General features: G+C 33.0%; 1 protein-coding gene and 1 long non-coding RNA gene across 3 annotated transcripts in view; both read left to right on the top strand.

The window, feature by feature from the left end:
* The window catches only part of LOC125874330 (uncharacterized), a 173,233-nt gene that overhangs the window by 11,543 nt on the left and 139,429 nt on the right, over window positions 1-22,261 (top strand). The gene's annotated exons all lie outside the window — the stretch shown is intronic.
* Window positions 1,902-5,117, top strand: LOC125874190 (wax ester synthase/diacylglycerol acyltransferase 11-like). Its single transcript, XM_049555037.1, has 7 exons — window positions 1,902-2,141; window positions 2,789-3,385; window positions 3,478-3,544; window positions 3,723-3,832; window positions 4,388-4,597; window positions 4,676-4,813; window positions 4,956-5,117. Exons 1-7 carry the CDS (start codon window positions 1,902-1,904, stop codon window positions 5,115-5,117), a joined length of 1,524 nt encoding a protein of 507 aa, XP_049410994.1.

Raw genomic sequence — 22,261 nt, 5'->3', positions numbered from 1 at the left:
AGCGCGGGCAATTTACCTAGTTAAGTTTAAAATTAAAAGATACTCTATCAAACAATACAACAAAACCTATCCAAACACTTCTATTAAACATTTAGGATCAAACAATATGGCAACAAGGTTTTACATTCTTATCTTTTTGGAAGAATTAAAGTGTTTCTTCAAGTACATATTTGTGAAATATATTAATAGTAGTATATTTTGAGGTGATATTTTAAAAGTAAAAAAACCACAAAATTAACCGAACCGTACCAATACCGAAGAGAAACCGATCATATGACTGGAATGATTTTAAAAGGTTTAATTTTGATTATATATTATAAAATACCCAAAAATTGAAATGGTATAATTTAAAAAAATAACTGACCGAACTGTACCATTGACACCCCTACTAACATCTGTAACAAACAATTAACAACTGAAAAATACTTGACATGAACAACAGGTAAATAAGGAAAATACAATACAAGTATCTTACAAGAAAATTGTATTATTTTTGTAACACTGAGTCTATCACTTAGTTGAAAATTAGAGATAACTCACATGAGACACAACAAAAAAAATTGAAGACTGAAACAGTTGGCAGATTGAGTTTGGCGTTGCATGCATGGTCAATCATACACAAGATATATGACATAACACGTTGAAATATTTTACAATATTGTACGTAGTTTATGGGTTCTTTATACAATACTAATGGAGATAAAATATATTGTTTTTTATTTATTTATGTGGTATCTTTCGAATTTCAAGCATCAAAAGTATTTTTTTTTATCACCATTTATTTTATATTGCTTTAAAATATTTTGTATTGACAATCTTTGTGATTAATAATTTTTACGTAATCTTCAAATATATATACATGCAAGTGTCATTACAAGACTACTCTCAACAACATATTACATGCACTCAATTATGTTAAAAAAAAATTCAAATGATGACTAGCCGATTTCAACACGTACAAGCTCAAGATCATATATATATGAACTAGCAAATCATGATGTAAACTTATTGATTTCACCAGTAAATTAGAGATAAAGTTGAAATTCATTCGAAAGTAAGTTTGCAAACAATAGTTTAAAATCAAATTATACTTTCCTCAACCATGAAAACCCACAATTTGTAAAACTATTGCAACTTCCTCGCATTTATTATATTGATGACTATGTCAATTTGGTTTGAGCTTGATTTACCTTTTTTTCCCTCTTTTAATACCAAATCAATCAAAGGGTGATTGGTTTTTTTGTCAACGCTATACCAAAGCACATGCAAGTCAATATTTTTTTCGATTTGACTTGATTTATTGATTCGATTTGACTTGTACACTACTACTACTCCCTCCGTCCCTATTTACTTGTCCATATTTCCTTTTTTGGTTGTCCCTATTTAGTTGTCCATTTTGACAAATCAAGAAAGGACAACAAATCTTTTCCTATTATACCCTTATTTACACTTCTTGAAAATTGTAAAAGTGTATGTTGTTTCCCTCCAATTTATTTCACTTTAATTCAAATAAGTGGTTGTAATTTTGAAGTGAAAAGTTGTCATAAGGGTAAAATTGTAACTTCACTGTGCTAATCATTGTTGCCTTAATCTGTGTGCCATTTCTAAAGTGGACAACTAAAAAGGGACGGAGGGAGTATTTGTAAAGGATTTCAGTTAAATTTCTCTCTCATCGATCACTTGGAACAAAAAAACAAATTGATTTTGGGCAAATAAAGCAATATATAATTAGTGTTTTTTGTTGACCTGACGCAATTGCCATTAATTGCACAACTATCAACTTTCAGCTATAAACAAAAATTAAAACCTATATACGGAGTACTTTGGTATCCAAACTTTTATATATACGAAGCAACAAGAACTCATTTTCCATAAGATCAACAGTAACAAGTTAATTATTAATGGAGTCGATAAGACGGAGAAAACCGAGTCTGAAACCGATTGAATGTAAGGGTAAAGCTAGTAAAGCATCTGAAGAAGAAGAACAATTAAGTCCGTCGTCAAGGTTATTTCATGAACCCAACTTCAACGTACATGTTTTAGCTATTATGGGAAGCAAATCAAGAATCAATGACCTTCAATTAATCAAAGACAATTTGGTTCATACTTTGCTTAAGCATCCTCGATTCTCCAGCCTTCAGGTAAAAAATAGCTACAATCAATAGTATAGGGGTGATTGCATTTTTTATTTCTTAGTTATTATAGTAAAATTTGATTTTTTATTTTATTCAATACTCTCTTTTTTCTTTCAATTTGTTTGTCTTAGTTTAACTTGACATGAAGTTTAAAAAAGTAAAAAAGAGTTTTGAACTGTGTGATATTAAATTAAAAATATATCAAATATACCAAAATGTTTATCAATCTTATCGTTTAAACGTGTCATGCAGGAAGTTGAAATTACAACTATTTAATTTACAAGTACTTACAAGCAACTCTAGTGTACTTTTCTCTAGTAAGTTTAATTTGTTAACGAAAGAAAAGAAAGGAGAATTATTAAACAGCCCCAAAAAACTTCATATGCCTTAAATACTATTCTCTCCGTTTAAAAAGAATTATGACCCCTTTGGTATTTTGACAATAGTTTAGTTTCAGCTTTACGCATAACATATTTAAGACCACAAGATTAAAGGATATTTTGGTACATTTGATATAACTTGAATTTAAAATCACAAAATTAAAAAATCTTTTTCATTTTAATTCTTAAACTCTGTACCAAGTTAAATTAAGTCATTATGTTTTAAATGAGGGGAGAATATATTTCTTAAACTACATGTTTCATTCATTGTAGGTGGTGGATGAGAAAAAAAATGGAGAAATGAAATGGGTACAAACAAAGGTGGACTTAGATAAACACATTATAGTACCACAAGTGGATGAACAAAACCTTCATGAATCACCAGAAAAATTCGTGGAAAACTATATTCGGAATCTTAGCAAAACGACTCTTGACAAATCAAAACCTATGTGGGATCTCCATCTTCTTAACGTCAAAACATCTGATGCTGAGTCTGTTGGCATTTTCCGAATCCACCATTCACTTGGCGATGGCACTTCTCTTATTTCCCTTCTCTTGGCGTGTACTCGCCAAACTGCTGATCCTGATAAAGTTCCAACTATTCCTGGAAATAAAAAGAGAGTTATCCATTCTTCAGAGCATAATTCCACTAAGGGATTACATCGATATGTTATGAAAATTTGGTTTTTTATGAAATTGATTTGTTATACAATAGTGGATGTGTTGATGTTTATGGCTACGATTATGTTCCTGAAGGATACAACTACGCCGATTAAGGGTAGACCTGGTTCTGTGTTTAATCCTAGACGACTAGTTTACAGGATAGTAAGTCTTGACGATATGAAATTGGTGAAAAATGCGTTGAATATGGTAAGTTTAAACAAAATTAATTCTATGTTATAGCAACATCTTTCTTGTTCAATTTTGAAATTGTTATTGGACTTTTGTCAATTCTTGTACAGACAGTAACTGATGTTGCTTTGGGAGTAACACAAGCTGGTTTGTCTGTATATCTTAATAGAAGATATGGTAAGTTTCTGTCTCATGTATTAGCACTTCTGAGCTTTTATTATTTTATATATATGTGTTTATTTCTTGTTGGGTTCGAAAGTAATTAAGCCATCATGCGGAAGATAATAATTGCAAATCATTAGCGGTGATAAATCAGATGACAAAAACTATATATACTAAAAACATATTATTGCAGGTGAGGGCAAGAAAGACAGGGGAGCAACAGAGAAAAACAATAATCTGCCGAAGAACATCAGACTTAGATCAAGTATTCTTGTGAATCTAAGACCGTCAGTTGGAATACAGGTAATGACATTTGTTAAGAAGTCCCACATCAGAAAAGGGATGACAGTTGGTCTACTTATATGGATCTAGACAATCCTTAACTCATGAGCTAGCATTTTGGCGTGTGAGTTAGTCCAAGACCTAATTTCACATGATATCCCAATTCTTTATCATCGATGTTGAACACCCATATTATATTGTCCATGTTCCAATTAGCGAGGTATGGGCGTGCGGGGGAGTGTTAAGAAGTCCCACATTGGAAAAGGGATGGCCAGATATGGTCTTCTTATATGAACTAATGTGGAACTTCAACCACTCTATCACCCCCTTCACACCCATGCGTAACTAGAATGTGGATCGGGCATCCAAATGGGGATGAACCTGGTTCTGATTCCATGTAAAGATATGACACTTGGGTCTAAGTAACCTGATCAAAAGTTAGCTCATAAGGTAAGGATTGACCAAGCCAATATAAAGAGACCTAATTGCCCATCCCTTTTCCTTAGCTAGCACTTGAATTTTCTTAGCTTTTATACTTCAAGTGAAGTTATTAACATTCTTATAATTAACAAATAGACTTTAGCTGACATGATGGAGAAAGACACTGAGGCAAAGTGGGGAAATTGGGTTGGATTTGCTCTTCTACCCTTTAAAATTGCATTACGAAATGATCCCTTAGATTATATCAGAGAAGCTAAGGCAACTATACATCGAAAGAAAAATTCACTTGAAGCTTTCTATACATGTTACATTTCAGAATTTGCACTCAAACTTTTTGGGATTAAGGTAACTAATGTTCATTCTAATTTCTTTATCCTACATGATCTCTTCATTGTAACTTTGTAAGATTTGAACCTTTCTCAGACATCAAGTTCGATATCACACAGAATTTTCACCAATACATCAATGTGCTTTTCATGTTTGCCTGGTCCTCAAGAAGAAATTGGCTTCTATGGTCACCCTATGGCTTACCTTGCCCCCTGTTCTTATGGACAACCTCAGGTAAGTGTGATTAATGAGATGAGTGGACTCCTTATAAGACTTGAGAAATTGTCCTCCCTTTGAGCTAGTTTTCAGGGTGCAAGTTAGGTTCAAGGCCTAATTTTACATATCTTAACAATTTACGTGCAAATTTATTTTTCAGGCATTGATGATTAATTGCCAAAGCTATATAAACAAGATGACTATCGTTCTATCAGTCGATGAAAGTGTGATTCCTGATCCACATCAATTGTTGGACGATCTTGTACAATCTCTAAAGCTCATCAAAGATGCTGTGGTAGAAAGAGGTCTTTGCCATGAGTAGAAAATGTTGTTTGACAACATAATGTTTAGATTGCACTTCTAGTTTTCGTGGATCAAATGTAATTGTTCTTTTTTCTTATAAGGAAGTATCTTGTTGACAATAATATACATAGTACTACTTAACAATGTCATGATTATATAAATCAATTACAATATTTTGAGAAATAAGTTTACGTGTCATGAATGAATCGACAATATTATAATCAAGTTACGAATAAGGTATGATACACTACACTAAAAATGATCTTTGCGACATTGCTCACCTTTTCTTTATCAACAGTAAAACTTATAGAGACATTACTCTCTGAAAAGCCCCAAACTCGAATAGTTTACTTGTGTGCATTGTGTAATAGTGAGTGAGCGTGAAATAAAATCTATTTTTTTACGCAATTAGGTAAGGTGTGCTTAGGGCTAGTTTTTATTAATAAAGAGAAAAAAACCTCACGGAGAAAAGTACAAGCAAGGGGGGCTAAGCCTTACCTAACTAATCCTAATGAGGTACTGAAACTCTACTATAATTAACAAGCATGAAAAAAATAGGAGCTAGCCTGATTTTTGTTTTATGATCATCATAGAATATGTAATACACTCTGTGATAATACTACAAATGAGGATACTTAAGTAATGCAAAAATATTAAATCTAAGTATAAAACTGAGTTATCAATCTCTAACTTCATTTTATATATGTAGGAATTAAAGGAGATGGATAGCCTGTGTAAAGTAATCTGAAGTATTTCCATCTTGTCTTCTTAGTCAAAAATGCCCAACAAAACTTGACAGTTCATCACTTCTTTTTGAATTTATTTGATCTTGTTGTTGTTGAAATTGTCATATTGCTTTGCCAGATGCATCAGTGGGTGTCTTGGAATAAATTCCTTAGTCACCTTACCATCCCAACTATGTTGCCTTTCATGTGTCTTCTTTTTTCTTTTGTTGTTTTCACTTCTTTGTTGCCTAGGCGAGAGATCTTCACCCTTGGCTGTTGGGTTTTAAAAGGTGTGCATGGAAAATGAAGAGTTGCGACTTTTATAAATAGCGGTGACTTTATTAAAAAGTTGCGACTTTTATGAAAAGTTGTGACTTTTATGAAAGGTTGTGACCTTTTCGAAAGATTGTGACTTTTCCAAAGGGTTGTGACCTTTCCGGTAAGGCAGAATAAGACCCTTTTCACGCTACCCTTTGTTTTCTATAAATTGAGGGATTTCCCCTCATTTAAAAAAAAATAATTCTGGACACTACTACTAAATCTAGTATTCTAAGGCAGTTGAGTGGTTCCCTGATACCGTGGTTTTAGGTAACACCGGTGAGTAAGATCGTTCTATCATGGGAGGATATATTCCATTAACCTCGGGTACTTGAGGGGAATAATTTCCTTAAGGAGACAATGTGCATTCAGTGGACTCGATTTTCTTTTTTGAGAAAAATATTTTGTATAGTGTTTCTAATTTGTTTCTGATTCTATTTTCTCTACTAGTTTTAATTTTCTAGTTTTGAAAAAAAAACCTTTCAACTTTGTTGTTTCGTACCAAGTTCTTCAAAGTTTTGTTCTAAGTATCTTAGGAATACAGGATGAACAACAATCTTAAGGAAATTATTATACTGTTGGTATTTCTTGTATTCTACTGATTGAGGGAAACAAATCATGGAAGTAGAAGATTAATGCACTACTTCTTCAGAATTTGGTGCCTTGTTTAGCAAGATCAAATTGAGAATGTACCAAAAAATTGGTGGTATTCCGGTTAAAGATTACACCAGGTAACCTTCTTATTATTTATCTAAGGAGGAAAATAGTTTCTAAAAGTTAATTCTTTTGATACTTAACATGTGTATCTTAGGAAAAAGATCCACAAACCATATGTTTTGGAATGAATTTTACTTGGCAAATAGTGTCGTCTTTAAAATTCTTTAGTTTGCAGAATGAGATATGCACATTTTTGTTTGATAAAATAGAATGTCAAAATGCTATAGTTGGAAGACTATTTGAAAAGAAAGCATTTCTATGTGATAATCTAAGAATATGTTTTATTCTATTTGGAGAAAAAAATATTTTTATAGTTTTGTACTCCGTATGAAATTTGATTGTGTCTGATTGTTGTAGACTAAAAACTTTTGTAGTTTTCTACTTTATAAAAATTGGATTATGCAATTGGTTTGAAGAATATGAAAACTTCACCTAATAAGTCAGTGTTTTACTTTTGGTTTTTTACAAACTTCATTGTTAAATAGAAACAAATTGTACAAAAAAAATTGTCTTTATTATTAGTATTCTAAATACTAAGTGGTATGTCTACTGTGATAGAAAAAAAAGTCCAGTGACTTAAAGTGTGTGATTTTGTGCCTGCAATAGGTGTCTCTATGGAATGAACTTTGACACTATGTAAAGATTGTCAAAGAGAATTGAAGCACTATAACTCTTTCGTAGAATAATATTTCCAAAAGAAGTTTCATGCTGCCAATGACATTTTGATAGTCTGGGAAAATATGTGGAAAAATTATTTTCAACTATTTGAAAAATAATTTTGAGATCATATTTTAAATGTGGGGGGGGGGGGGGNGGGGTTCTTTGCTTGACAAAGATAAAATTAGACTTAATTAGTGTCTGATTTCATTTGCAGCACAAGATATAAAATTCGATGATACTTTTGTATTATGTTAGACCCACAAAATGCTTGGAGTATATTTGACATCATGATCGCTGAGTTTCTCTTTTACTAGTGTATGGTGTGACTAGTATGAAACTACCAAATTATATATATACTTGTTCAAAATAATACTGTTCTTTTATGAAAAAGTGTCAATTAAAATGTTGTATTTTTTCATGAAAAGATATGTCTATTAAAATAAAAGTATTTGTATAGACATGAATATTGGTGAATAGTCATTTGTCATGTTTTGTAAAAAAAGCATTTTGGACTATATTGCCTTTATTGGACCCGGTGAAACTATGTTCATGGGTAGTTCTATAACAATCAAATTGAAAGTTATGGAAAGGTCCTTCTGAAAAGGACATTTGACAAGGTGTTGACTCTAAACAGTGTTTGTATCACATAAAATTGTAAGAAGTAGGAACAAAATATTTGTGAGAAAAAGCTACCTCACGGAGAGCTTTTCAAACTTAATATTTTATTTTGTTCTTTTTTGCTTGAGTCAAACTGTTTGTGACGTTGAATGCTTGGGACATGTCAATTACAAAACCTTGTAAGGAAAACTGATCAACTTAGAAGTTTTGTCTAACTTTGAGTGCAATAAATAAAAATGTCAAGTGTGTGTTGAATCTAAGTATGCTAAGCATTCTTGTAAATCTGTTGAAAGGAATTCTAATCCCTTAGAGTTGATTTACACTGACATTTGTTATATGAAGTCAACACCATCTCATGGTGGAAAAAAGTATCTCATAACTTTTATTGACAATTGCATTAGATACGACTATGTCTACTTGGTGAATGGTAAGTATGTAGCAATAGAAACTTCTAGACAATATAAAATTGAAGTTGAACTCAGTTGCGCAAGAGATAAGAAGTGATAGGGATGGAGAATATAAATTTCCTTTTGCAGAAATATGTTTGAAAGTGGATTTATCCATCAAACTGTTGTCCTATTCACCTCAATCTAATGGAAAATCGAATGTTGAAAAAAATGATGGATGCATTACTTATAAATTCAGGTTTACCACAAAACTTGTGTGGAGAAACGATCCTTACTGCAAAAAGGAACAACAAAAAGTTTTGTTTTTTCCAAAAGAAAATAATTTTATTTGTTCAGGACACAATCGATTTCATATGAGAAATAGAAAGGAAGGAAATCCAACTTGAAATATTTCAAAGTGTGGGGGTGTCTAGCCAAAGTCTACTTTCCTATTCTTAAAATGATTAAATAGAACCTAAGACCGTGGACTGTAAAATTAGACTTGAGTAGTCTAGTGAATGGTCTAAAAAACCCTGGAAAGAACAAAAGGAGAATGTATTTAATAAAGAGATTCAGAGGCGTAGTAAATGTCAAAGGACATCTACTTTCTTCGGATCTAATTTTGTAACATTTCTTATGTCTTATGTGGACTCATCCTTTTTGGAAAGATGGTGTCAATAGTTAGATTGATTCAATCTTGAGTAACCATATTGGAAGTTGATTGATGTTCCTCCAGGAAATAAACTTTTGGGTTCAAAATGAATCTTCAGAAGGAAAATGAAAGTCGATGAAATTGTTGACAAATACAAAGCAAGACTTTTTGTCAAAGGCTTTAGACAAAAAGAAGGTCTTGATGTTTTCGATACATACTCGCTAGTAACTAGAATTACATTCATTCGGATGTTAATTGAATTAGCTGCAGTATACGACCTCTAAATTCGTCAAATGAATCTGAAAACAGTTTTCTTAAATGGAGAATTGGGGAAAGAAATTTACATGGAACAACCCGAGGGTTTTGTGGTTCCTAGTAAAGAAAAGAAAGTGTGCGAACTTTTTAAGTCACTTTATGGACTAAAACAAGCACCCAAATAATGACATAAGAAATTTGACCAAATCATGTTGACAAATAGATTTAAAAATAATGGAAGTAATAAATGTGTTTATATTAAAATCACATGGTCAATGTTTGTTTGTATATTGGTGATATGTTGATCATAAGTAGAGACACTAATGACATAAATGTTACTAAACATATGCTAGAAAGCAGCTTTAATATGAAAGATCTTGGAGTTGTTAGAACTCCATAATGATTAGCATTGTCACGGTCTCATTACATTGAAAAGGTACTTGACTAATTCAAATATTTGGATTTTAATATTTTCAAAACTCCAATAAATGTGAGCTTTGCACTTCAAAAGAATAAAGGTGAAAGTGACTCACAATTGGATTGTGCTAGAGTATTGGGAAGTATGATGTATATCAGGAAGTGTACACGATCAATTATAGCATATGCTATTAGTAATCTGAGTCGGTTCACGAGTAATCTCAATCAAACTCATTGTATGACAATAAAAAAAGTTTTGGGGTATTTAAAACATACTCAAAACTATGCCTTGCATTATAAAAAATATCCAGCAGTATTGAAAGGATATAGTGATGCAAATTAGATCAGATCAAATGAAGTAAAATCCATGATTGGATATGTATTTACTCTTGGTAGAGAAGCAGTCTCTTGGAAATCCTCCAAACAGACATGTTTTGCTAGCTCTACAATGATCTATGAGCTTGTCGTGAATATGTTGAAAGACTCTGAAATTTTTTGATACATATTCTTTTTTGTCCCACACCTTTTGGCATCAGTATGCATACACTTTGATAGCCAAGATGCAATAGGTAGGGCATGGAGTATGATTCATAACGGAAAGTCTCGTCATATAAGACATAGACATGATACCGTTAGAAAACTACTCTCTAGTGAAATTATCACAATTAACTATGTAAAATCAAAGGATGATATGTCGGATCCACTTACAAAAAGGCCTAACTAGAGAGAAAGTTGAAAGATAATCTAAGGGAATGAGTTTACGGCTTAGGACAAGTCATCATGGTGGTAACTCTACTTAGCAGACAAGAGATTCCAACTCAACCCATTCTCATGATGTAGACAATGCTCAGGAACAAGGATACAACATTAAGACTTGTTAATGAGTTAATAAAGATTAAAGTTTTTAATGATTTGCTAAGTTTGACAGATTTGACCAAATAGTGTATCTCCGCGATAACACGGTTATAAATCACCTATGTGAGTGTGAAGTGTAAGCCTCTTCAAAAAAGATGATTGTCAAAATCCCATCTCTTTATACACTCATGAAACCAGGAGGTGTTCATGGCTGAAACGAACACAGCTGTAAGAACCATAAACAGTAAAGGGTTGAGTGTGTGACATATTGTTGTCTAGGTATACACCAAAGCTTGACGGTTTAAAGATATCAAATCTACCGATTGACCGAGTATATCCGACATATGTACACTACGGAAATTTCAAAGAGAAACTTACTTATCCAGATGCAATTAATTCTTCTTGAGAGGAATAATTTCCTTAAGGGGACACTGTGCATTCATTGGGCTCAATTTTCTTCTTTGAGAAAAATATTTTGCTTTTGATTCTATTTTCTCTACTATTTTTAATTTTCTAGTTTTGAAAAAATAATCTTTAAACTTTGTGGTTTCTTACCAAGTTCTTCAAAATTTTGTTCTAAGTATCTTAGGAATACGGGATGAACAACATTGGCTACCTTATCAAATAATATGTCTAGAATATCATCCTCATCATCCCCATTAAACATGTCACTGCCCAAGTCACTATCATAAGTTGTAGTTGGACTAAGTCTTGAAACTACAATTTCTGGTTATGGCTCTTTTCCAATACCTTGGTGGTAATTGCAAAGTTCTTTTTAGAGTTATCAATTGGCATTGCCATAGATTAATTTGTCTTACTTGAAGGCACAAATATGGGTGCTTGAGGACTTAACTTACTCCTTGCCGGTGAAGAAATATGCTCCTCTTCCTCAACTAAATTTGTCCATCTAGAAGCACTCGTTTCCTTCACCAAACTCTTGTCATTTCTTTTGAAGATTGTCTGTTGTCCGGAAATTTGCTCTCCAAGTGATTCTAAAGATGGGGAAGGAACATCATGATATAATGTGTTGATTGTGGCCATAAGTGGTTTGACCATTGAGTTTGCTTTAATTAACAGTGTGGTATGTGACTCCTTGATTATTCTAGTAATTTCTAGATTAGAAAATTGAAGAGTTAGAGTTGATAATGCATGGAGCCCTTGATCAAAATTGATCACTAGAGCATCAAAGGTGTTAGAGAACACAACATTCCTTAATACTTTATCCTTACAATTTACTGTTTGCTCCTTTGCGCGTTGGATTAGTGCAATCTAGTTGTTGTAGTTTGGTGCTACCTAGAGAAAAAAATTTGCTAGGTACTTCAGTCCAGCCTCCCTTATTATTGTCATTTAAAACGAAGTCATGATCACATGTAGCACTAATTCAAGTATTCGATCCAAATTTTCTCCACACTGCTCCACATTATTTGCTTGGCCTGGATCTTCAATCATAGCCAAGCTAGGATCTTTCCAGATACAACACCAACAACATGTAGTTTAGGATTCGAAGCTAGATCAGACTCCAAATTAATCACAGGAACCACCGAATCACTAGTAACACGATGCTTTGCACCTAAAATCAAAGTCTGTGAGACCGTAGCTAAGGTGAAATTTAGTGTAACAGTAGTATTAAGAGTATCATCTCTAACAAAAGTATCAACTACTCGATCTCCATTACTTTTAATGGCTTCCACCATTGCTATTTCATTATTATTTGCATTTGCAGCTCGAGTATTATCATTAGTACTTTGATCTATGTTTGCTAGTCTTCTTATTTAAATTTTTTTGCAAATCACCTTGGAATTTCTCCCCATTGTATTGATAATCTCCAACCACTCCATCATCTTTGTGATTGTGATCTTGATTCTTTTTCAAAATCAATCGACAACTGTTTTCATCATGACCTTGATGCTTACAATAGTTATAATATAAAGGTCAATTATCATAAATAAATTCCCAAGAAAACCTCTTGAATCTTACCAGTCTACTCGTCTAAATATTGTAGGCAAATCCACTTAGGCAGCTTATCCATAAGATCGAGTATCACCTTCACCCTAGTAGTGCTAGGTCTTGTCGATAGCTATTGGCCTTCCAACCGTTGATGCCATTGACAACAAGAATCTCTTGGTAAATAAATCTAGTGATAATCGAGGCAACAAATTAAAATCTATTGTCCAAGAAAATACCCTATAAAGATGTTGCTCTCCATGGAAAGGAAAAAAGCTTACCGGTTTTGATAGAACAACCACATAATCTTCATATTGGTCTATCCTTAGCAGAATATGTCTACGAGCAAGTAAACCAACTAAACAGTTTCTTGAATCGTAGGCTCTCCATTTACATATTGAAGGTGTGTTTGGTATGAAGGAAACATTTTCTCGAAAATGTTTTCGAATTTTCCCATGTTTGGTTGGCTTAAATGTTTGGAAAATATTTTCCAAATCAACTCATCTTCCTCAATTTTAAGGAAAATGACTTCCCTTCTAAAATTAAGGAAAATATTTTCCAAAACTGTACTTCATCCTTTAATTTTTTTTCTTACCCTACTCATACCCCGTACCCGACCCTCCCCATTAAAAAAATTAATTTTTTTAAAATTTTTCTCATTTTTAAAATTTCAAATATATTTTTATCCATATCACCAATCCCCCCCCCCCCCCTCAAACAAAAAAAATAATAAAAAAGTTAAAAATTATTTTTGAAAAATGTGTCAAATTTTAAGATTTTATTACCTCACCCCTACTCCCTACTCCCTACCCCCCAAAAAATTGCTTTTGAAAAATATTTCAATTTTTACGCCACACCCACAGTCACCCCCCGCCCCCCAACAAGGTCACCCCCACCTAGGCCACCCCGTCAATTTTTTTTTCTAAACAAATTATTTTTGGAAAAAAAATTCATTTTTTACGCCCTGTTGGGTTTTAGGGCGTCCGCTAGGTTGGTTTTTCACCATCTTCGGATCGGGATGTATCCGAGAGAGGATTTTTGTAATTTTCTTAAATGCTCATACAAATAATAAATAAATAAAATCCATCTACCTTACTTCTCATAATATAAAAACTAGATATCTAATTTTATCCGATATATTTATTATTTGATAGTTCTTTACATATATTTTAGGAATTCTTAATTTTTCAAGTAAATACCATATATTTTATTCTTACATATATTACATGCAATTGATGCAAGCACCATTGCATCACAAAAGCTAAAGACATGATTGTTCAAACAAGACAACAAAATCCAAAAGGGAAGTATATTGTCATTAAGGTAAAAAACATGCTACTTTTTATTATCTTCCTCTATATCCAATGGTGTAGAATTCAATGTATTTCCTTGTATGTTTCACAAGCCACCATTATTACCTGGCCATTTCTTCTGCCCACAATGAAACTCTCTCCCTTTGTCTATAAATTGTTAAATTTGAATATTCACCTAATCATAATATTGTTCAAAGATATATATGGCTAAGTCTCAATTTCAGTATGCTGCCTTTCTTGCTCTCTTCCTTTTCTTCCTCATTGCATCAAATGGTGAGTATAGCCCACAAACTATAAATATTTCTACCTATTACTATCACTTCTAACATTGTACAATTTTAAGAATAAAAGAAAAGCGTTTTAAGAATGCATTGTGGTATTAAATATGTCGTTACATTTAATAAAAGGGTGTCATTATGGGTATAATTAAGGAGAGAGTAGAAGGTAGCAAGCAAGAAGCTCGAAAAAAGGTAAAATAATAAGACACTAGATAAGAAAAAACTGGAATTCGATCTTGGAAATAGGAGAAAAAAGCTCATCATAACCTTTTTGTGACTCTAAAAAGGCTCATCATAGCCCTTTTTGTGACTCAACTCAAGCTCATCATACATAATTCGATTTTCTCTTCCTTTCTTATGCTCGTAGGTCAGTCTATTCGACTTTTTCTTGCAAAAATAGTCTAGTTACCTCAATTAGGTAGCGATGAGGTGTGGATACACTCTATTATATCAAGATCCCACTATGTAAAATTTCACTGAATATGTTGTTATTGTACAAAAAAAAAAATGTCATGTAAACTGAAGCATATTGTAATATTATATGTAAACTCTTGAGTTTTTACTTTCTTTTCTTTGTAGAAATGCAAGTAGCTGAATCAACTGGTTGTGAAAAGAAGAGTGTGACATGGACTGGGCCTTGCCTTAATACTGTAGGATGTAACAACCAATGCATCAAATGGGAACATGCCATTCATGGATCTTGTCAGTGGGATTGGTCTTGGATTGGCACCGCTTGCTATTGCTACTTCTGTTGATATAATAAGATTTTAGTCATCGTGATTGATGCTATCAATTGAAAAAAATAAAATATATATTGCACTTTGTAATAATGTTGGAAATTTGTAAGACATGTATAATCATTCTACCATAGTATAAATAATTATAATAATATCAACACTGCTGTGACTTTTCCAATTGTCTTAGACGATTAATATTGAAATATGATATACAATTCAAAGGGAGAAATACAAACAAACTCATAATTACTTGAAGTAACCCACACTACTAAAAATGAGCCACAAAAATCATTGCAGTACATGTTATAACACTCTATTGTCATAGAGTTATAGTGACTGTTTGTGGTCCATAGATGAATTTGCCTTACTTGAAGGCACAAATATGGATGCTTGAGGACTTATTCCTTGCAGGTGAAAAGATATGCTCCTCTTCTTCAACTAGATCTGCCCATCTAGAAGCACTCGTTTCCTTCACCAAACTCTTGTCATTTCTTTTGGAGATTGCTTGTTGTCCGGATATTTGCTCTCCAAGCAACTCTAAAGACGGGGAAGGAAACATCATGAATTAATGTGTTGATTGTGGCCATAGGTGGTTTGACCATTGGGTTTGCTTTATTCAACATTGCGGTACGTGGCTCCTTGATTATTCTAGTAGTTTCTTGAATATAAACTTGAAGAATTGGGAGTGGATAAGGCATGGAGCTTTTGATCAGAATTGATCATTAGGGCATCAAAGGTGCTAGAGCACACAACAGTCCTATTTTATCTTTACAATTTACTGTCTGCTCTTTGCGTGTTGGGTTAGTGCAATCTAGTTGTTGTAGTTTGGTACTACCTGGAGAAAAAAAAATTCTTGGTACTTCAGTCGAGCCTCCCTTATTATTATCATTCAAAGTGAAGTCATGATCACATGTACCACCAGATTCGAAAATTCGATCCAAATTTTCTCAACGCTAGCTGCTTCACATTATTAGCATGGCTTGGATCTTCAGTCGTAGCCAAGCTAGGATCTTTTCTAGATACAACACCAGCAACATGTAATTTAGACTCAAAATTAATCATGGGAACCACCGAATCACTAGTAACACCATCGTTTGCACCCAAAACCAAAGTTTGCGAGACCGTAGCTAAGGTACAATTTAGGGTAACTGTAGTATTAAGAGTATCATCTCTAACACAAGTATCAACTACTCGATCTCCATTACTTTTAATGATTTCCACCATTGCTATTTCATTATTATTTGCATTTGCAGCTCGAGTATTATCATTAGTACTTTGATCTATAATTGTTAGTCTTCTCATTTAAAATTTGTCGCAAATCACCTTGGAATTTCTCCCCATTGTATTGATAATCTCCAATCACTCCATCAACTTTGTGATTGTGATCTTGATTTTTTTTCAAAATCAATCAATTGTTTTCATCGTGACCTTAATGCTTACAATGTTTATAATATAAAGGTAAATTATCATAAACAAATTCCTAAAAAACCTCTTGAGTCTTACCGATCTGCTCGTCCATATATTGTAGGTGCATCCTCTTAGGCAGCTTATCCATAAGATTGAGTATCACCCTAGCAGTGCTAGATCTGGTCTTGTCTTGTGTTGCCTTGTCGATAGCTATTGGCCTTCCAACCGTTGATGCCATCGACAACAAAGATCTCTTGGCAAATAAATCTAGTGATAATCGAGGCAGCGAAATCCACACTGCAGCCGTTGAAGTTTCTTCTCTTGAATTGAATCTATTGTCCCAGGAAATACCCTATAAAGATGTTGCTCTCCATGGAAAGGCAAAAAGTTTACAAATTTTGATAGATCAACCACATAATCTTCATATTGGTCTATCCTTAGCAGAATATGTCTACGAGCAAGTAAACCAACTAAACAGTTTTCTTTGATGCCCAAGTGTTTCGGTAAATCTGTTCTCAAATCCTTCACTTCCAGTGTATCGGAGGAGAACTTAATAATTACAGCTTGATGTAATCCTTCTTCCTGTGCGAAAACCTTTCGTTCTCTCTTTGTGAATTGAATCGTAGGCTCTCTTTGTACATATTGAATCTATTTCAACTAGATTTTTGTCAAATTCTGGGCAGTTTGATTTGTGTTTAATCAAGTAGCAAAGGATGTTTGTTGATTAGGGTTAGGATTTGTCTCTCCCACAGCCAAAGGCTGAGGAGAGATATACGCAGACATGGCTACTACTAAGTCTCCATAGCGATCGCCTTAGGGTTTAGGGTGTCCGCTATGTTGGTTTTTCACCATCTTTGGATAGGGATGTATCCGAGAGAGAATTTTAGTAATTTTTTTAAATGCTCATACAAATAATAAAAAAAAAAAATCTACCTACCTTACTTCTCATAATATTAAAAGTAGATATCGAATTTTATCCGATATATTTATTATTTGACAGTTATTTTCATATATTTTAGGAAGAGATGAGTGTCAAAAACACACCTAAACTATCCCATTTTTTTAGTTTCATACCTAAACTATTGAAAGTATGAATTTCATACCTAAACTATCACTTTTTAGTTTGAGAAACACACCTCTGTGGTGTGTGTAATACACTCTCTCTTTTAATTGGAAAAATCTTGACGCATGGCATTCCACATGGATAAAATATTACACCTTTGTTGACACCCAATTTTGACCCTCCCCAATATAAATTAATTATTTCGAGCCTCTCCAATTTCTAACGATTTAAAATAATAAAAAAAAATACTTTGCAAGTTATTTTAAAGTAATTTTAGACGCTTTCATAATTTTTAAGTAATATATATTTCTACACAAATATGTATATAATTACCATATTTTATTAATATTCAAAAATCTTCTCAAAAAGAGTTTGTTTTAATTAAATATTCAATTAAATTAATTTGGTTTAAAGTATACTTATAAGTTATTTAGTTTATTAGTTTAATTATTCTTATTTTATGTTATTTTATCTTATTTAATTTTGTTGATTTGAAAAGCACATTTTTATCAATTTACGTTATGGCTATAGTTTTAAGTTAATTAGTTTATAATAGAATTAATTATTTTATTTCGTTAACATTAAGAAGCTCATTAATTAATTTATATTAATTCGTCTTATTTAGTTTTTAGCCGAATCACCTAATTAATTTGATTTGGCTAAGTTATTAAGTTAATTGGCTAGAATTGCGATTCATTGGGTTATTTCGCTATTGCAATTTTAGTCATTCTTTTATCTCTATTCAATCCTCTATAAGACCTCAATTTTGGGCCATATCCAATTTCATCCAGAATTAACCAGCAGCCCAATAACCCTCCCAACAGCCATTTCTTCAGCCCACCAATTACCCATTCTAACTTTTCTTTCCAATTCAGCCGCTCCAGCCCATCCTCACAACCCCTGACCCGGCCCACTTTTTCAATTCTAAAGAGATCCAGATTTTTTTCCAGCAGCAACGACAAACAGAGGAGGAACGACGTCTTCACGCCAGTTCTAAACGCGACACACAACAGACGGACGACAGTACTGTTCCAGTCCAGAGCTTCTGCAAGAATCGTCCTTGCATCTGCGGGATCATGCCACGTTGAGCAGCAAGGACAAGGGAGTCGATCCCACTCGTTCATCTCCCCATTCCTCTTCCGGAATGGAGCGAATTTTCAAAGAAAAAGTTATTTATCCCGAATTGTGAAAGATTTTTGGATTTTTGAATTTTGAAGTGGTCCCTTGCCCTTGAATTGGATTTCGTCCGTTCCCCCCAAAAATGGGGAACCCTAGAAGTCTCCTTCATATACTCTCTTCCTCTTTAGTGTTAGGAAGAGATTTTTAGTTGAAAAAAAAAATTGAAGTTAGAGACAGTGAGAAGAGCAAAAGAAAGAACTACTATTTTACATTTAAGGCGATAGTATTCAGATAAATTTCTGGTTCGTTCCTTTGGCTATTAGAGCTTTCCGTTGGAATCTTTCACTCGTGGTGTTGGAAGGAGTGTCGTTTCCGACTCGCCGTCTCAGTTCACTGCCCTGTGGAAGGTAATAACTTAACTTTTCTGTGCTTTTGTTCTTGTTTGTTAAATAGGTAATCATTTTTTTTAGTCTGTTCATTTAATATATTTTTGTATGTGTGTATTCAAGAATGTTTAGAAGTGCGATATTTGTATCAAACATCTCATGTTCTAATCAGTTTTTTATGCTTGTTTGAGTTGTATTTTTCTTTTAAGTCTTTCTTGACTATGGCAATATCTTAAATGAGGCTTAGTGGCATTGCCGTGAATTCCAATGTGTTTTGAGATGTTTAAGCTTTTATAGGAGCTCGCTTTCTTCATTTAACGGTTGGTTGTATTCTAATGTTAGAAATAATTTCATGTAGCTTAAAGATAATGACTCGAAAAAGATAAAAAAGAAAAATGGATAAGAAATTTGTTTTAAACCTTTGTGGACAGCAAGCATTATGTATGATTCAAGCTCAAATTTGTCAGACTTGTTGGGGTATTTTCATCTCGTATAAGTTTACATGTTAAGTATGAATACTCTTTTAAGTTTTAACAGAAGCATGAAGAGTGTAGACTCTTGAATACTCCTTATCTATTTCACAATGTATTTAAAGTATCATATCCGACTTACTCTATTATTTTCAGTTTTCTATGCATTTGTGATCCACCTCGTTTGTTGACCTGCTCTGTTCTTTTTTTTGTGTTCATTCCTCTGTTATTCGTCATGAGTAGCTGTTGTCCATTTTTTTAATTTTTTTTTAGTTTAAGATAGAGTCAAGTGTTTTGCCATTGGTAGTGATGGCTAAGTCCAGTCGAATATTCATTGTTTGGTGTTGTAATTTTGTCCTAATTTGAATAGCATTTGATCATGCCATTACTAGGCTTATCCGTTTATTAGTTCGGTCCTTCATAATGTCGAATCTCACCGGCCTTGTTATGCTATCTTGTAGGCATTGAAATCTACGCGATATACCCTTCGAGTTTTGTTGGCCTTCCAAAAGAAATGTCTAATATTTTTGCATCAGCTTTGTATTCTGCCCAGTGACATGATTATGTGTTTTTTTTTATAACCTTGCATAGGATGTTCGTTTCTTATTTTGCTCTAGTCTGAAAATTTCTTTGTTGTTTCAACCCTGCTAATTGTTTGATATTTTGGGGCTTAATAATTAATTTTCCAGCATGTGTGTGTTAATTAAAATCATAATGGTTCTCCCATTTTTGTCCAAATTTGAGGATACCTAACCTGATTGTTGGTTTGCCACCTGTCTCAATTACCTATGTGGTGTCTTTGCTTAGCAACATCCTTCTCTTTGCACTTTTGTATTTATCCATGTATAACATTATTAGATTTCATTAAATAGAGTTGGTTAGACTAAAGCCCGTGATGTTTTACTTGCTAATTATACGGCATATTTCCTCTTAACATTTGAGTTTATTTTGGCTAATGGTTATGTATTCCCTAGAATATAGCATGCTCATAAGTGTATATATATGCATATATATGTGCTATTGTTTAATGTTGCATTTTGTTCATTAACCTCGTCATTGTTAATTCGATTCATTTGGCCTTCTTTAGGGTCGTATGTTTCGGTCCAAGTTGAATTTTTTAAGTGACTTTTCATTGTAATTAAATTCCATCTCATTTAAGTTATATCTCCTTTGTTTTTGTTATTTCGAAGGCTAATCCTTATTATCATTTTTTATTGCATGGAAAATCCGCCCGAGTTTGCCATGAACTCCCTCTTCCTCCCTTCGCATCTCATTTGGGCCATGAAGGCCCAAATTTCTTTAGTTTTCGAGTTGGCCAGCCCCTTTGAAATCGATGAACAGGTCCCGAAGTTGAGAGAAGCAACAGATCGAGAAATCGAAAGGATTGGGCATAAAGAGGCCCATTCTTCTTTAAAGAAAAACTTTGTATTTTTGTCATTTATTGGGCCTAAGCCTATTTAATTATTATTATTATTTATGTTAAAAGTTTAGGACATGTTAGGACAGGTGAAAGAATTGGGCCTAAGGCCCAAAGAGAAAACATTCTATTTTGTGTTAGACTAGGACAGGTGCACGTGACTCAAATGGGCCGAAGGCTCAAAATGAAAATGGGCCCAAATACCGGTCCAGGTGGACAGAAACCAGATTTGGGTCCAACCCTCTTTCCCTTTTCACTTTACTGTGTTTGTTTTGCTTGTTAGTATTTGTCGTTAATCTTAGGGTCGAAAAGTTCAAATCCCCGAAAGACGCTTCGTTTTAACAATTTAACTAAATCAGTCACCTTTAAATGGACCTAAATAATAATTTTACAAAAATACTTCACTTAGATAGTATTTCAATATTTTTTCCTTTTCCCCCTAAAATGGTCTTAACTAAAAAATTGTTCAATTTAAGTTAAGTTAAATTACTTTAGCCAAATAATTAATTGTCGGATAACCACATTAGTAGATATTCTAGGTGCTTTTAAAACCTTCCTAGAATGTTAATAAGAGCCTCAAACCCCTTTACAAGTTTTCACTAGATTCCTGTTTTAGTCTTGTGGAAATGAATAGTTTTCTTGATTTTTCTTAAAAATTAAGTGGCGACTCTTAAACCAGTCCAATTATATTTTCCTAATAAAACAACCTTGACAAAAAATTAAATAATTAACTATTAATATTAATTAAAAATTAAAGGTTAAAGTATTATCATCCATAAAAAAAATATTTAAATTATTTTTCTTACCCCACTCCACCACCTCCTCCACATACCCCCCCCCCCTCCCGACAATCCCCCATCCTTTTTTAAAAAAATTCTTATATAAAATATTTTTTTAAAATTCATACTTCACCCTCCCCCCCCTCTCCCAAAAAAAACCACCCACTCATCCCCCTCCCCCCAAAAAGAAATTGATATTATTTTATTTTTTAAAAAAATAAAAATTCTACCCCATCCTATTTAACCCTCTGCTCCTAATTTTTATTTTTTTTTACATTTTTTTCATTTTGTGTTAGATATGTACGTACACATATTTTTAGAAAAAAAAAATTCTATTAGTGTACCGAATAAAACATAAATAAGTAAAAAAATAAAAAAATATCTTGTGGGAGTAAAAAATATTTTCAATATGTATACATCTAACACAAAATGAAAAAAAAAAATTGGAAGCGGAGGGTTAGTTGGGGTGGATAGAATTTTTTTTTTTTTTAAAAGTAATATCTAAATTAGTATTTGGGAGGGGGGGGGGGGGGNNNNAAGTAAAAAAAAAAATTCTTTTATATAAAGAAATTTAAACAAAAAAAAACTTTAAAAAATGGCCCGGGGGTGTGGGGGGGGGGGTGTGAGAGAAAGTGATGGAGTGAGGT

The sequence above is a fragment of the Solanum stenotomum genome, chromosome 1 (genome assembly GCF_019186545.1).
Source record: "Solanum stenotomum isolate F172 chromosome 1, ASM1918654v1, whole genome shotgun sequence".
NCBI classification, from domain to species: Eukaryota; Viridiplantae; Streptophyta; class Magnoliopsida; order Solanales; family Solanaceae; genus Solanum; species Solanum stenotomum.
The sequence above is the reverse complement of the archived record's forward strand: the minus strand, read 5'-3'. Positions and strand labels throughout refer to the sequence as shown.

What these genes read in the sequence shown, in the direction of transcription:
- LOC125874190 (XM_049555037.1), top strand. Translation starts at nt 1,902, where the DNA reads ATGGAGTCGATAAGACGGAGAAAACCGAGTCTGAAACCGATTGAATGT. An exon ending in CTCGATTCTCCAGCCTTCAG is followed by an intron (nt 2,142 to 2,788) that starts GTAAAAAATAGC and finishes CATTCATTGTAG; the next exon opens with GTGGTGGATGAGAAAAAAAA. An exon ending in TGAAAAATGCGTTGAATATG is followed by an intron (nt 3,386 to 3,477) that starts GTAAGTTTAAAC and finishes ATTCTTGTACAG; the next exon opens with ACAGTAACTGATGTTGCTTT.